Source organism: Drosophila obscura, unplaced genomic scaffold, assembly GCF_018151105.1.
Source record: "Drosophila obscura isolate BZ-5 IFL unplaced genomic scaffold, ASM1815110v1 contig_37, whole genome shotgun sequence".
Lineage (NCBI taxonomy): Eukaryota > Metazoa > Arthropoda > Insecta > Diptera > Drosophilidae > Drosophila > Drosophila obscura.
The window spans coordinates 1,992,520-2,004,992 of NW_024542825.1; the positions used below are offsets into that span (position 1 = coordinate 1,992,520).

Below are 12,473 nucleotides of genomic sequence, written 5' to 3' on the forward strand. Positions count from 1 at the left end.
TGAGGGCCAGCCACGCTGCCGCGCTTTGCTCATTAATCGAATTAGGTTTTTGTTTTTGGGGTTTTTCGAGCCCCTCAAATTCTATTAGCCAAAAGCTATACGGACAGACAGAGAGTGAGAGCGAAAGGGAGGGGAGGTAGGTAGGGTGAGGCGCATTGCATCCACAGGCGGGTTGGGGGCGGCCCTGAGCTAAAACCCAATTGAAGTTTATTTGATTTGCGCTGCAGATCGTGCAGCTTTAACTCGATTGGGTTTCGATTGATTGACATTTGTGGCGCTTGATTCGGTTGCACGAGATTTCCTTGCTACACGGCAGCACCTGGCAGAGGAATGTATGGGGCTGGGTATGTGTTGCTGCGTGTGGCACAGTCCATGGACTGTTGAGTGCCGGCGCTGGCAAGGCTGCTTTTATACGCCGTCCAGCCTCTGCAGCGGCAGAAGCCTTCAATTTGTTTCAATCTCGCTCTCTCTCTATGTCCCTTTTTGAGAGACATCTCCGCGTAGCTCTCTCTCTCTCGTTTATCTCTGCTTGTTGCTGTCCCTTTCTATGCACGTAAAATCACATTTTCCGGCCGGCGCCAAGGTATATGCAATAGAAGGTATGGCGCTGCCGCTTTTCTTTATGAAAAATTAAATTTATTTATTGTTTATTTTCGAAGAATTAATATTTTGAGTGAATATTCTTCGTCATGCACATGACATGCAATTTGTTTTTGCACTCTTGGGCATTCTCCTGAGAAGCAGTCGCTTGTGCACACGAATCGAGCTTTAATTGGCTGCCTCATGCACACGTAATAAATGTTGTTTTTGGTTTTTTGTTACCTGGAATGAGCTTAGGTCTCCGCGAGTCTCGTTGCAGCAGTGTCGAGGCGTTTGCTGAGGCAAGGAAGAGCAAAGATGAGGGACATATTCCACTCCCAGCTAGAGTCCTCACCTCACTGCCCTTGCCCTTGCCCAATGCCCATGTGTAGCAGTTGTGGCTGTGAGCCGGCTCGGCTGCATGTAAACAAACCACAGCTGTGCCAGCGCCGCCAGAGCTTCCTGCTTAGCCCGTACACCCACCGCTTTATGGCCACAGAACAAGTGCCAGCCATAATTGTGGGACTCTCTCGCTGCCATAAACCCAATGCCATGCCATGCCATAATCGTGGCCGTGGCTGAGGCAGACGCATGCGCTGTCCGTGCCCGAGAGAGTGCCGGAATGTGCGAGCAGGAGGCGCAGGCGTTTGTCGTGGGTGCGAGCGGGATGCACCGTAAACAAAACGATGCAACAGCCTGTGCTGTCGGACCCTCGGCAAATTCAGATATTTCCGTCTCAGCGCCAGAAAGAGATGGGTCGTAAACAAAGACAGCTGTCTTTGGTGTCATTGTACTGCTCTGGCGCTCATTGAGAAGCCAAAAGCAGCAGCGGCAGCAGCAGCAGCAGCGGCAGCACGACATGGCGCAACGTGCGCCGAGAGTATACGTGTCCCGGCCCTGCCTGGCCTGGCCTGGCCTGGCTGAGTGGGTCAGGTGCAGGCGTCCCCCAAAATCCGGTATGCGCCAGCTGCGCGTGACTCGCCTTTATTCACCGACGTAGGCGCCCCCTGCCCCACTGCAACTCACCTCTGCCGCTTCTGTGCGGGTGTGTGTGTGTGGCAAGCAAGTTCTGTGCAATTTTTAGACCCAATCGAGTTCTTGCCCACCTACTGCCGCCGTTGCCCCCGAAGACTGACCCCTAATTGGCTTTTGGCTTTGACTCTGTCGTCGACTCTTATGTAAGTCAACCTTTCGAAGGGGGGAGCGAGCGAGGGAGAGCGAGCGAGAAAGAGAGAGTTGCCGCTGATCCATCACGCAATGCCACAGCACCCACACCCGCAGCGGCACCCGCCCTCGCATTAGTCTTCCAGTTGCTCATATATTATGGAAATTGGCCTTATAATAGGGGCCTATAATAGGGGCTATCATTTGAGCAAGGAAGCTTTGTGGCTGTGACTGTAGCTGTGACTGTAGCTGTGACTGTAGCTGTGACTGTAGCTGTGACTGTAGCTGTGACTGTAGTTGTGACTGTAGCTGTGGCGGCAGCTCATTTATTTTTGAAAACATTTTCAGCCGTTTATAGCAACATGCCCCGCTGTCCCGCTGGCCCGCTGCCCCCTTGCCACGCCGCGTGTGGCTGCTGCACTTGCACCTGCACCTGCACTGCGCTCTAATTAAAATGACAAATCGGGAGACACACGAAATGCCTTCATCTTTGTGCTGGCATCTGTTGTACATGTGTTTGGTGGTGTTGTAGTGCTGGCAAACGTGGCGTATGCGTAATATATGAGTACTTGGCTCTGAGCACCACCACTCGGCTCTCTCACACCCTTCCTTCTTCGGTGAACAATTTTCCACTTTTCCACTTAAATTTCTATTTGCAATCCACGCAACTCATGCCATGCCACAACACAATCATTTACTAGAATTATCCACATGATGCGACGATGCGGCGATGCGGCACTCGGAGCGTGAGTTGTTTTACTTTTGAATGAGGTTTGGACTTGGGCTTGGGCTTGGGCTGCTGGCAAGTGATGCCAGTGGATGGTACTTGGGTATATATACGAGGATAGTCATGCAGCGGCAGCTTCGTTATCTGTTACTTGTGTGGGCCGTTTGTCTGGCAATATAGATAAATGTTCAGTAAACTTTTCGATAAGTTCTGCCGGAGTGGTAGCTCTTGGCATCTCCGTCAGTGCCTCACTTTGGAAGCTAGAGGGAAAGCTTCAGCGAAGAGTGCCAGATGGGTGCCTCAGGCAAGGTAGCTCGAAGCATGAATAAACGAATGATAATACAGCTCCCCAACTACAAGTAAAATATCATGGGATGTAGCAATATTAAAGCGATGCAGATCATAATTTAAATGCAAACCAAATCGAAAACTATATCTAACCAATGCCAAAGCAATAATTAATTATTCCTGCAGCGTTGCAGTTGGAATTTCCTTCCCATTAATCCCCTTCCCTTTTTCCTGCAGTGTATTCCCCAAGTCGTTGCAGCTTCTTGCATTAAATTCATATTCCTGATTTTGTTTTCTACGGTGTCGCGTTTGATGGTAATTCTTCCCGAAACGAAAGATTTAAAGTGTGTCAAAGTACAATAAACAATTGTCGTTTGTTTTCGGGTGTCAGCCAGTGTGCGGGCAGGGGGCAGGGGGCAGGGGCAGGGCCGCGTGGCACCGCAGCCAAAGACTTAAACGGAAACAGATGGGGGCACCTTCTGACGCGCTTTCGCTGCCGTCATTAGTCGCCTCTCCCTCAAGCAAAAGGAAGGAACCCTTACGGCAGCGCGAAGTGAAAACGAAATGTGGCAAAAACAAAGCCAAAGAAATGTGAACGGCAGGGGGGTAGAAGAGGAACGTGTACGGGCTTTTCTTGGGCTGCCGTTGCTGCACTGCTTAAATTAAATTTATTGCTCACTTTCCGTTCAATTGCCGAGCCCAGCGGACATCGAAGCGCTCACTTGGCCGCCATCTGCAGCTGCTCCTCCGCCGCCGCCGCCTCCTGAGAAGCGCCGAGCTACGTGTTCGAGACACCAATCTGTGCAGCAGTTTAAATAGCGTTCAGCGTGCCGCATTCGACGATCAGTTAAGTTCGAACGCGCGCGGCATACCGGTTGCAGTTATCCGTTCGGTTTCGGCTCGTTCGTTCGTTCCTTCGTGTGTGTGGTGTGGTGCTCGCTCGTCAGTGTCGAGGTAGGGCTACGGATAGGGATCGATCCATTCCTTCTAGACATTTCCCCTGAGCATTTTCTCCATGGGGAAGAGGTCACGTAAGCAGTCAGGCAGGCAGACAGACCTCTTCTTTAGGCCCCCCCCCCCCCGTCGAGACGACTTAAGCCCTTTCTTGTATGCCCCAACCACTCACCTAATTCGATTTGCACCGCTCCAACGCCTGCCTGCCTGCCTGCCTGCCTGCATTGCGTTTTCCTAGTAAACAAACCTTGAAGTCAAACCAAAGCAAAGCAAAAACCTCCCACTCTCCACCCACCCACTCTCTCTCTCCCTCTCTCCCTCTCTGACTGTATCTGTCTTTGGCAGGTAGGAAAGTGCAAGCCACTACAACGGCTACAGCGGTGCAACGCATTCTGAAACTGTTGATGCAACGCCAGCAGAAACTGCTGCGGCAATTGTTCCAACTGACTGCATTGGCAAGACGTTAAGCATACGCACAGGTGTACAGGTGTACAGGTGTACAGGTGCCAGTTACTCCAGTGAAACGTGAGACAAGTGAAAAGTGTGTGTGTGTGCAAAGTGGAGCATAATTCAGGTAGCGGCGGGCCATTGACAAGCTCCATCCTGGGTAATCTGTGGTTAATCGTGAAAGGTGAGTGTTCCATCGGGCGCAGCGAAAAGCAATCCGAAGGCAGTCGAAAGCAGCGAGGCAGAGGCAGCCAAATTCGGACTAAATATAGTTATTAAAAATCCATTAGCCAGCAAAGAAACGACCTTCGATCGGACAAGCGGAATGTCGCCACATTCGTGCCGGATGGCAATTTGTTTCCACCGAAATCCAAAATGAATGAGCCGAGTGACAGGCCATCGAAATGCCGCACACTCGATTGATCGCCCAGCCCATCCATTAATCCATCCATCCACTGTCACCGCCCCCACGCCCCACAGATATCCCCCTAGATCTTTGCTGCCTGGTCCCAATGTCAAGTTCAAGTTCGCACACACAAGTTTGCTCTAGGGAAGTGCCAATAGATTTTCTCAGTCTCAGTCTCTCTCTGTCTCTCTGTGGGGAAACCAAAGCAATGCTGACAGCGAACAGTCGTTGCAATTATCTTAATTATCTGGCAGTGAGGATCGTTGGCATTGGGTGGGGGGGATCACATTGGATCACACGGATCAGGTTGGATGCAGCACGGTTTTGTTGTGGCCAGGCCAAGGCAGGGCAGGGCAGGCCAGGCCACGGCAGAGCATGTTAAATGTTAAATATAGCATTGCCCTATTGATTTGGCTGTCTGCCCAAAAGATGGACAGTGGATAGCGCGGACCCAAGACGGTGTGGTGTGGTGTGGGTGGTGTGGACGGGACGGGGTGCGGCTTGCTCCCTCACATGATTTATGAATGACAGCTAACAAGGCGCGCTCGAACGGATCGATAAACGGCTGTATGCTCGCTCACCCTTTGGGCCAACGGCAGCCCAAGGACACATTCTGAGCATTCGAGTCAATTGCCGCCAACTCACTTGAATCGATTAGCGCTGCCATTAAATCAAATTACCAGGAAAGGGATACTTTTGCGCTCCCCCTACCCTGCCTGGACGGGGCATTTGCGTAAGCCGCTCGCTCCACAAGCGGAATTTTCCGCTCTATGATAATTATGGAGCGTCAATCATCGCTGGGGGAAAGGGCTGGGAGGGGTTGGTGGTGGGTGTAGCAAGTGCTGCAAGTGCGTGCCGTCTACATTTCAATTTCCATTTCATTTTCGTTTTTGTGGCTGACATTTTGCTGCCGTACCCAAAAGCCGGCTAGAGAGCCATAAGAGTGCGAGAGCGGAGAGGGATTATGGCACCATTCACGACTCCTGCGACTCGCGAGAGAGCGGGAGAGCGGGAGAGACAGAGACAGAGAGTGCGAGCGCGAGGAGTGCTTGACCATAAAAGCGACTCGCAGACGCGAGAGCCGCACATTCGCAGGAGGACGCTTGGAGTGAACGGTTTTCATCGTCGAGCAAAAGGACTTACAGAGCAGCACAGGCACACACACACGCACGGGAGCAGAGCCAGAGACAGAGAAAGCGACAGGCAAAGAGAAACAGGATAAAGCGCAGACTGAAAGGGCAGCCAGTGAATAGTGAAAACGAAAGCGGAAATAATTAAAAGAAAAGTGCCAGCAATTACAGGGGCATTCCCGCATTGCGCTGCTGACCGTTGACCTGCTCCACACGAGTGAGGCTCCCACGCTGACACAGATTCCCAAAAAAAGAGATTCCACGGCCCCTGCATCGACTGACCTGACCCCAAACCCCACACGAGTGGCAGAAAAATCGATTATTCATCGCCGAAAAGTGCAGTAGAGAGTGCAGCGAACCGTGTCCAGCAGCAGCAGCAGCAGCAGCAGCCCCCCCTCGTTTTTGGCGAAGGTCAGACAGAAGTTTCCAGTGGAGGCAGCGTACCGGAAAAGCCACAACAACGGAGCCATTAACCCACCAACGACACTCGTTAGCAGCAGAAGGCGGCCCGGCAGCGGTACGGCACTGGCACTGGCACTCAGCCACCAGCGGCCACACACAGACACAGACACGGCTGACGGACAAGAAGACAGCCCCCCACCGGTAGAAGCCCCCCTGAGGCGAGCGCGCAGCCACAGCCACAGCCGCCAAATGGCTTATCTAATCAACATTCTCAAGTTCAATGTGAAGTATCTCAAAAATCAATAATTTTGAGGCAACACACGCTCGAAAGGGAGCAGCCACAGGACCACAGGACCACAGGACACAGTCAACCCCACACACACACACACACAGAGACAGACAGACACACAGACAGACACGAGCTATAATCCTCGCAACTTTTGGCCATAAATATTAAAGTGATTCAGAGTCTGTGATTCAACGGCAGCAACGGCAACAAAAACCAAAGGAAAGCAGCAGCGTCTCGTACTCTCTCTCGCTCTCTCTCTCCCGCTCTCTCTCTCTGTGCAAACTCCTGCCCCCCACCGCCCCGCGTAACTGTTGTCTGGCTGCCTCTCTTTTACTGCTGCTTCGGTTCTGCTGTGCTTTTCGCTGCGCTGCATTTCGATTGCGCGTCCGCGGACAATGGAAAAGTCTGGGAAATTTTCAGATTACCTCTTTGCCAAAATGGGTCCTCCGAATGTGACGGCCTCCGTGCACGGCAGCGAGCTGCCACCGAAGACCACGGAACGCAGCGACGCACCCGTGGAGCTCACCGGCTACCGCAAGTGGCTCAGCGATAATCTGATGCTGCTGGTGACCCTCTCCGGAGTGCTGCTGGGAGTCGTCATGGGTGCGTATAAATCATTCATTCATTCATCATGCTCCTCCTTCACTTTCTCTGCTTCCTACCCTTTTGGCTGGTAGGCCTCTCGCTGCGTCCGTTGCATCTGCACGGGGACTCCATCATGCTGATCTCGTATCCGGGGGAGCTTTTCATGCGTGTGCTCAAGCTGATGATCCTGCCGCTGGTCATCTCCAGCCTGATTGCCGGCTCCGCCAGCCTCAATGCCAAGATGAACGGCAAGATCGCCCTGCGCACGCTCGTCTACTTCGCCAGCACCTCGTTCTTCAACGCCGCCCTGGGCATTGCCCTCGTGCTGCTCATTCATCCCGGCAATCCGGATATGCACAACAACGACGACCGTTCGACGGACAAGCGGACCGTGAATCTACTGGACAGCCTCCTCGATTTGGGCAGGTGAGTGAGCAAAGTCACGAGAAACTGTGAACTGTCCTGCGAAAGATCAATAGAGGAAACCGCTTTCAAATCGCGTTCAAGTCGCGTTCAGATCGCGTTCAAATCGCGTTCAAATCGCGTTCAAGTCGCGTTCAAGTCGCGTTTAAGTCGCGTTCAAGTCGCGTGTCATTTAAAAACAGTTTGGTAAAAGCAGTGCAATCTATTCCAATGTAAAGCAGTTGATTCCAAACTGAATCTAGTACGTTGCATTTAAATTACATAAAATTGCTGCAGAAGTCGCATAAAAGTGGTCCAGTGGAATTTGTGAATGAAACGCGTTAAAGTCAGGTTTAAATTTCAAACTGTGGCGCGAGCCGAAACGGTTAGGTAAAGCAGTTTTGCCAAGCGAGGCGACAGCGCCATCTATTTGTGGCTGCGAACTAAACTGAACGGCCAAGCAGTTTATTCAAGCAGAATAACTTTCTAAGTTTGAATTTGAATTTCCACGGGCCGCGTGTTATTTTTCCCGTCTTCACTGTTCCGGTACAATCTCTTTTGCTCGCGAATAAAATAAATGGAGTTTGTGCAAATATACCATAAAACATGACAAAATAGCAGAGGAAATAAAGTAAAACTTCCGATTGAACCGGTTGGATAAAGTCAATCACTGGCGCCATCTATGCGACATATTGACATTACTTGTGAAATGGAAAGCAGTTTACTGCTTGTGCAGTGCATTAATTTCCGCTGAAGTTTGAATTTGAATTTAAAATTGCAAGGGCGCGACTGTCCATTTCTCCCATTTCTTTTCACCTCTCCACAGAAACATATTTCCGGACAACCTGTTCCAGGCGTCTATCCAGCAGGCCCACACCGTCTACCTGCCCAAGCCGAACATCCTGCACGCCTTCAACGAGACGCTGAACGACACGGCCATCCTGCTGTCCGGCGGAGTGGAGGCGCAGCGCCAGGCCGATGAGCTGGACGAAGTGGTGCTCGTGCGGGACGTGCAATACCGGAGCGGTACGAACACCCTGGGCATTGTGTTCTTCTGCCTGGTGTTTGGCACCTTCCTGGGCACCATTGGCCAGAAGGGGCAGGTCGTTGTCGACTTTTTCTCGGCCATTTTCGAGGTGATCATGAAAATGGTGACATGCGTGATGTGGCTGACACCGGTGGGGATTAGCTCGGTGATCGCTGGCAAGATACTGAGCGTGGACGACCTGGGCCTGGTGATGTCGCAGCTCATCTGGTTCATCTTTACGGTGGCGATCGGCGTGTTCTTCTACCAGTTCGTGGTGATGCAGGCCATCTACTTTGTGATCGTGCGCCGCAATCCCTTCAAGTTCTACGCGGGCTTAATCCAGGCAATGCTCACCGCCTTTGCCACCGCCTCAACGTAAGCCATTTCTCTCTCTCTCTCTCTCTCTCACACTCTCTCTGCCTTGCTCTCTGTGATAGCGATAGCGAGGGTGTCTCTGTGAGATCTCTCGAGATCTGCGAACGTCTAACGTGCTACAAGTATTTTTCCTTCTTCTTGGTTTCCGATCCGATCCGATTCGATCCCTGATTTGCCCCCCGTCCCGTCGTTGTTACGTTGTTCTTGTTATGAAAACTTTTTTGTTTCGCCGAAAAACCTTGAATAAAAAAAAAACACTTGAAAATCCACCAACCCAACATCTACACTACACCACCACCGCCACCGCCACCGCCACCACCAATCCTGCCACTGCAACTGCAGCGCTGCTGCCCTGCCCATCACATTCCGCTGCATGAACGAGAAGCTGCGCGTGGACCCGCGCATCACCCGCTTCGTTCTGCCCATTGGATGCAACATCAACATGGACGGCACCGCTCTCTACATCGCGGTGGCATCGATCTTCATCGCCCAGATGAGCGGCATGGTGCTGGGCTTCGGAGAGCTGCTCACCGTGCTGCTCACCTCCACGGCCGCGTCCATGAGCTCGGCCAGTGTGCCGAGCGCTGCTCTGGTGCTGCTCCTGGTGGTGCTCACCGCCATCGATGCCCCTGTCCAGGATGTGACGCTCCTCTTTGCCGTCGACTGGTTTGTGTGAGTATGCGGATACCCTCCCTTAGAGTAGCTCCAGTCTGTATGGCTCTTTTGTTTTGACTGCAGCGATCGCATTCGGACGACCAACAACATGCTGGGCGACTGCTACACCGCCGCCATCGTTGAGGAGCTGTCACGCAAGGAGCTAATGGCTCTGGATGCTGCCGCCGTCAATTATCAGGTGGGTTAACAGCAGCTTCTGCAATGAGTGTATCACTTATCGTATCTGCCACTTCTTTGCAGGACATGCCCGCTGGCACGCCCAATGGACACAGCGAGGGCATGCTCGAGGGACAGACCGAACTAATAACCGACTCGGTGGTGGTGGACATGAGTGCTGTGATGAATAACGTCAGTCTGCAGCAGGAGCACAGCAATCGCAGGGTCTAAGCAGGGTCCCCCCACCCCGGCCAGTTCGTCAGTTCCGTAGCAGACAGCAGCAAAATTCCACCACCAACACCACCACCTACCAAGATAGACCAAATAGTGTTCCCCCGCAAAGCAAAAGCTGTTTTGATATTATGTAGATCTGAACAACTGAACAACCAACCACCAGTTATATAGATACAGATGGATATCGATCTGTGAGGAGACTGTCGCATGAGTGACGAACCCGGAAACCCACCCGATTATTATGTAGAATTTCGAGGTACTTTTTTGGACTCGAAGAGAACTCGAACACATTGCATACTACGTGGCCGCCTTTGATTGAGGGAGGGGCTGCTCCTCCGAACACACCACACATACAATATATATATCGAATATGTATATCGAATATTCTCACAGCTAGTAGTCATGCTCGTACGAGTAATAAACAAATATATATCACACGCAGCAGCAGCAGCAGCAGCACATACATTCGGACTATGTAGCAAAAGCGCAGGATTCTCTATGGGTATTATTTTGTAAGGCCATCGATTTGTGGAACTGATTTCTGTGTTACGTTGTTGCTTATTTCTACGATTATTATACTTATATTGTGTATGTGTCATGTGTCAGGTGTGTGTGTGTGTGTGTTTCTGGTGCATGCACCAACGAATGCGAAGGTTGTACTACTACAAGAAGCTGGATCCTAGGTTTAGTTCTAGTTCTAGTTTTAGTTTGTCAATTTGTTGATCTGCTGATCAGCGTATATGTTTTGGAGTCTAACCCATTTCACGATTTACCAATCACCAATTACCGATTACCAACTAGCGATTACCGATTATCACACATGCATTCGTAGACTGATAGCAGACTTAGTTCGATAGCGATAATAGCGATAACAAATAAACAAACAAAACAAAATGGCAAAAATATATATAAAATATATATCTGCATACGTATACGCGCAGGCAAAAAACAATTACTAACCAAATATCCAACATTCGATTTGTACGCAAACCGCAGAATACAACAACAATAAAAAGTTATTATACTTATTATACTGGATTGTTCATATTTCGACTAGAGGTCCGGGTCACCATTTTTTATAAAAAATATACTGCTGCCCTTTGATGAGATAATTCCTGTATGTGCCGATCATCTTTGCCGTTCACTGGTTTGTGTAAGTATGAATACTGCATCTCCTCAGCCTGCTCTGCATTATTCATGTTTGCCGGGGTCACCATTTTCTGCCCATTCAGAATCTTTAAAAAATAAACTAGTGGCTGTATCGCGCTGTAATTTTAAATGTTTGCATAAATAGGAGGGGAACATGCTGCGTTAACATTTTCTTACGCTAATTACTTTTATATTGTACTTACTTTAATTACTTTTCACCCCACCTAGTAGTCTGATTTCCAATGTGCAAAACATAGTGCGAATGATTTCATTTATCCATTGTTGAGGCTTTTGGCAGTCAATTAGGTATTATTTGTCGGGGTCACCCTCTACTGTCTTTATGTTTATGGATTGTACACTTTTTTGTGCAATATAAAATATTAAAAATATCAAATAAATGTAGATCATTTAATTTCAGAAACCATGCTCTACCATCATTTTCATCTGAATAAAATAACTCTTATATTACATAGATTACTGCTCGACTTTTCAAATGGCTCTATCATTTACCTCTGTACGGATATCTCCATCAGCTCTGGCATAAAATTAAATGATTAAGAAGTTTCAAAATGGCTAGGGGTCAGCATCTACTAATCATCTGTCAATGGGTTTTGGAGTGTCTTCATATTCGTGCACTGCACACATTTGTATCTACATGGTTTGTATCTGTATCTGTATCGGTATCGGCCAACGGAAATTTGCCTATCAACATGGCCATAAATCTCGCGATCGATGGGTGAGCAGCGAATGAATGAATCATCTACCATATTCTGGTGGGGAGAGACAGCAGCAGCACATGTGTTCGAGTGCCCGTAAGTGCTATAACTCAACGCCTGCACTGGTTGTGGCCAGTGGTTTGCACAAGCGTACCAAATCGGGGTTTATATAATTATATAGATACGGTCATAGGTGCATGTGCATATATGTATATATATGAATAAATTACAGAGGGAATCAGGCCAGAGCCACAGCCACAACAAGAACCAGAACCAGGCCCTGCGAGATAAGGCCCTGTTTTAGATCTAAAATCTGGGATATGGTATATGGGATATCTCTGGTGAGAAAGCTTCGATCTAAGCTTCGCTTTGCTTGCAACAGCTACGATTCGATTTGATTTGATTCCATTCGATGCATGTCAGGTGTCAATCTGCCTCACTGTCTGCACTTCAGCCACACTGCGGAGTGCCTCACTGCAGGTGAATGAATGAATCGCTCCGTTCGGCGGGGGTACACGGTGGGTACACAAATCTACTATGTATAATAAGGCGAATGCGATACGCCACACGAGGTGGCAATATTTATGGAGATGCCAGACCGGGCGGCCTCTGTGTGTGGTTTGCTGGGCTGCATGGAAAACGTATCAAAACGTATTTTGTAGTCAGAAGTGCGCAATTGCAAAGTCGAGCTGTCGGCCGCTGAGCCGCTCTTGGCACCTCTTTAGACCTCCCTCCTTTGGCCTCCTCCTCCACCTGTCCAACTGTCCC

General features: G+C 49.9%; 1 protein-coding gene across 2 annotated transcripts; it reads left to right on the forward strand.

Annotated features, from left to right (window-relative positions):
• The first annotated feature begins 3,423 nt into the window (after positions 1 to 3,423).
• On the forward strand, positions 3,424 to 10,868 carry LOC111073498 (excitatory amino acid transporter). 2 transcript variants are annotated; one of them, XM_022365828.2, is made up of 8 exons: positions 3,424 to 3,712; positions 4,058 to 4,343; positions 6,807 to 6,989; positions 7,064 to 7,397; positions 8,200 to 8,775; positions 9,118 to 9,447; positions 9,514 to 9,628; positions 9,691 to 10,868. In XM_022365828.2, exons 3-8 carry the CDS (start codon positions 6,824 to 6,826, stop codon positions 9,835 to 9,837), a joined length of 1,668 nt encoding a protein of 555 aa, XP_022221520.2. In that variant the 5' UTR covers positions 3,424 to 3,712; positions 4,058 to 4,343; positions 6,807 to 6,823; the 3' UTR covers positions 9,838 to 10,868. The 2 variants fall into 2 exon arrangements, with proteins under 2 accessions (XP_022221520.2, XP_022221519.2); XM_022365827.2 differs by lacking the exons at positions 3,424 to 3,712; positions 4,058 to 4,343 and having other exon boundaries at positions 6,692 to 6,989.
• The last annotated feature ends 1,605 nt before the right edge of the window (positions 10,869 to 12,473 follow it).

Bases quoted from the DNA above. Each gene is read 5' to 3' on its own strand.
- LOC111073498 (XM_022365827.2), top strand. From the start codon at position 6,782: ATGGAAAAGTCTGGGAAATTTTCAGATTACCTCTTTGCCAAAATGGGT. The intron at 6,990-7,063 runs GTGCGTATAAAT...TTTGGCTGGTAG, and splicing joins GCTGCTGGGAGTCGTCATGG to GCCTCTCGCTGCGTCCGTTG. The intron at 8,776-9,117 runs GTAAGCCATTTC...CTGCAACTGCAG, and splicing joins GCCTTTGCCACCGCCTCAAC to CGCTGCTGCCCTGCCCATCA.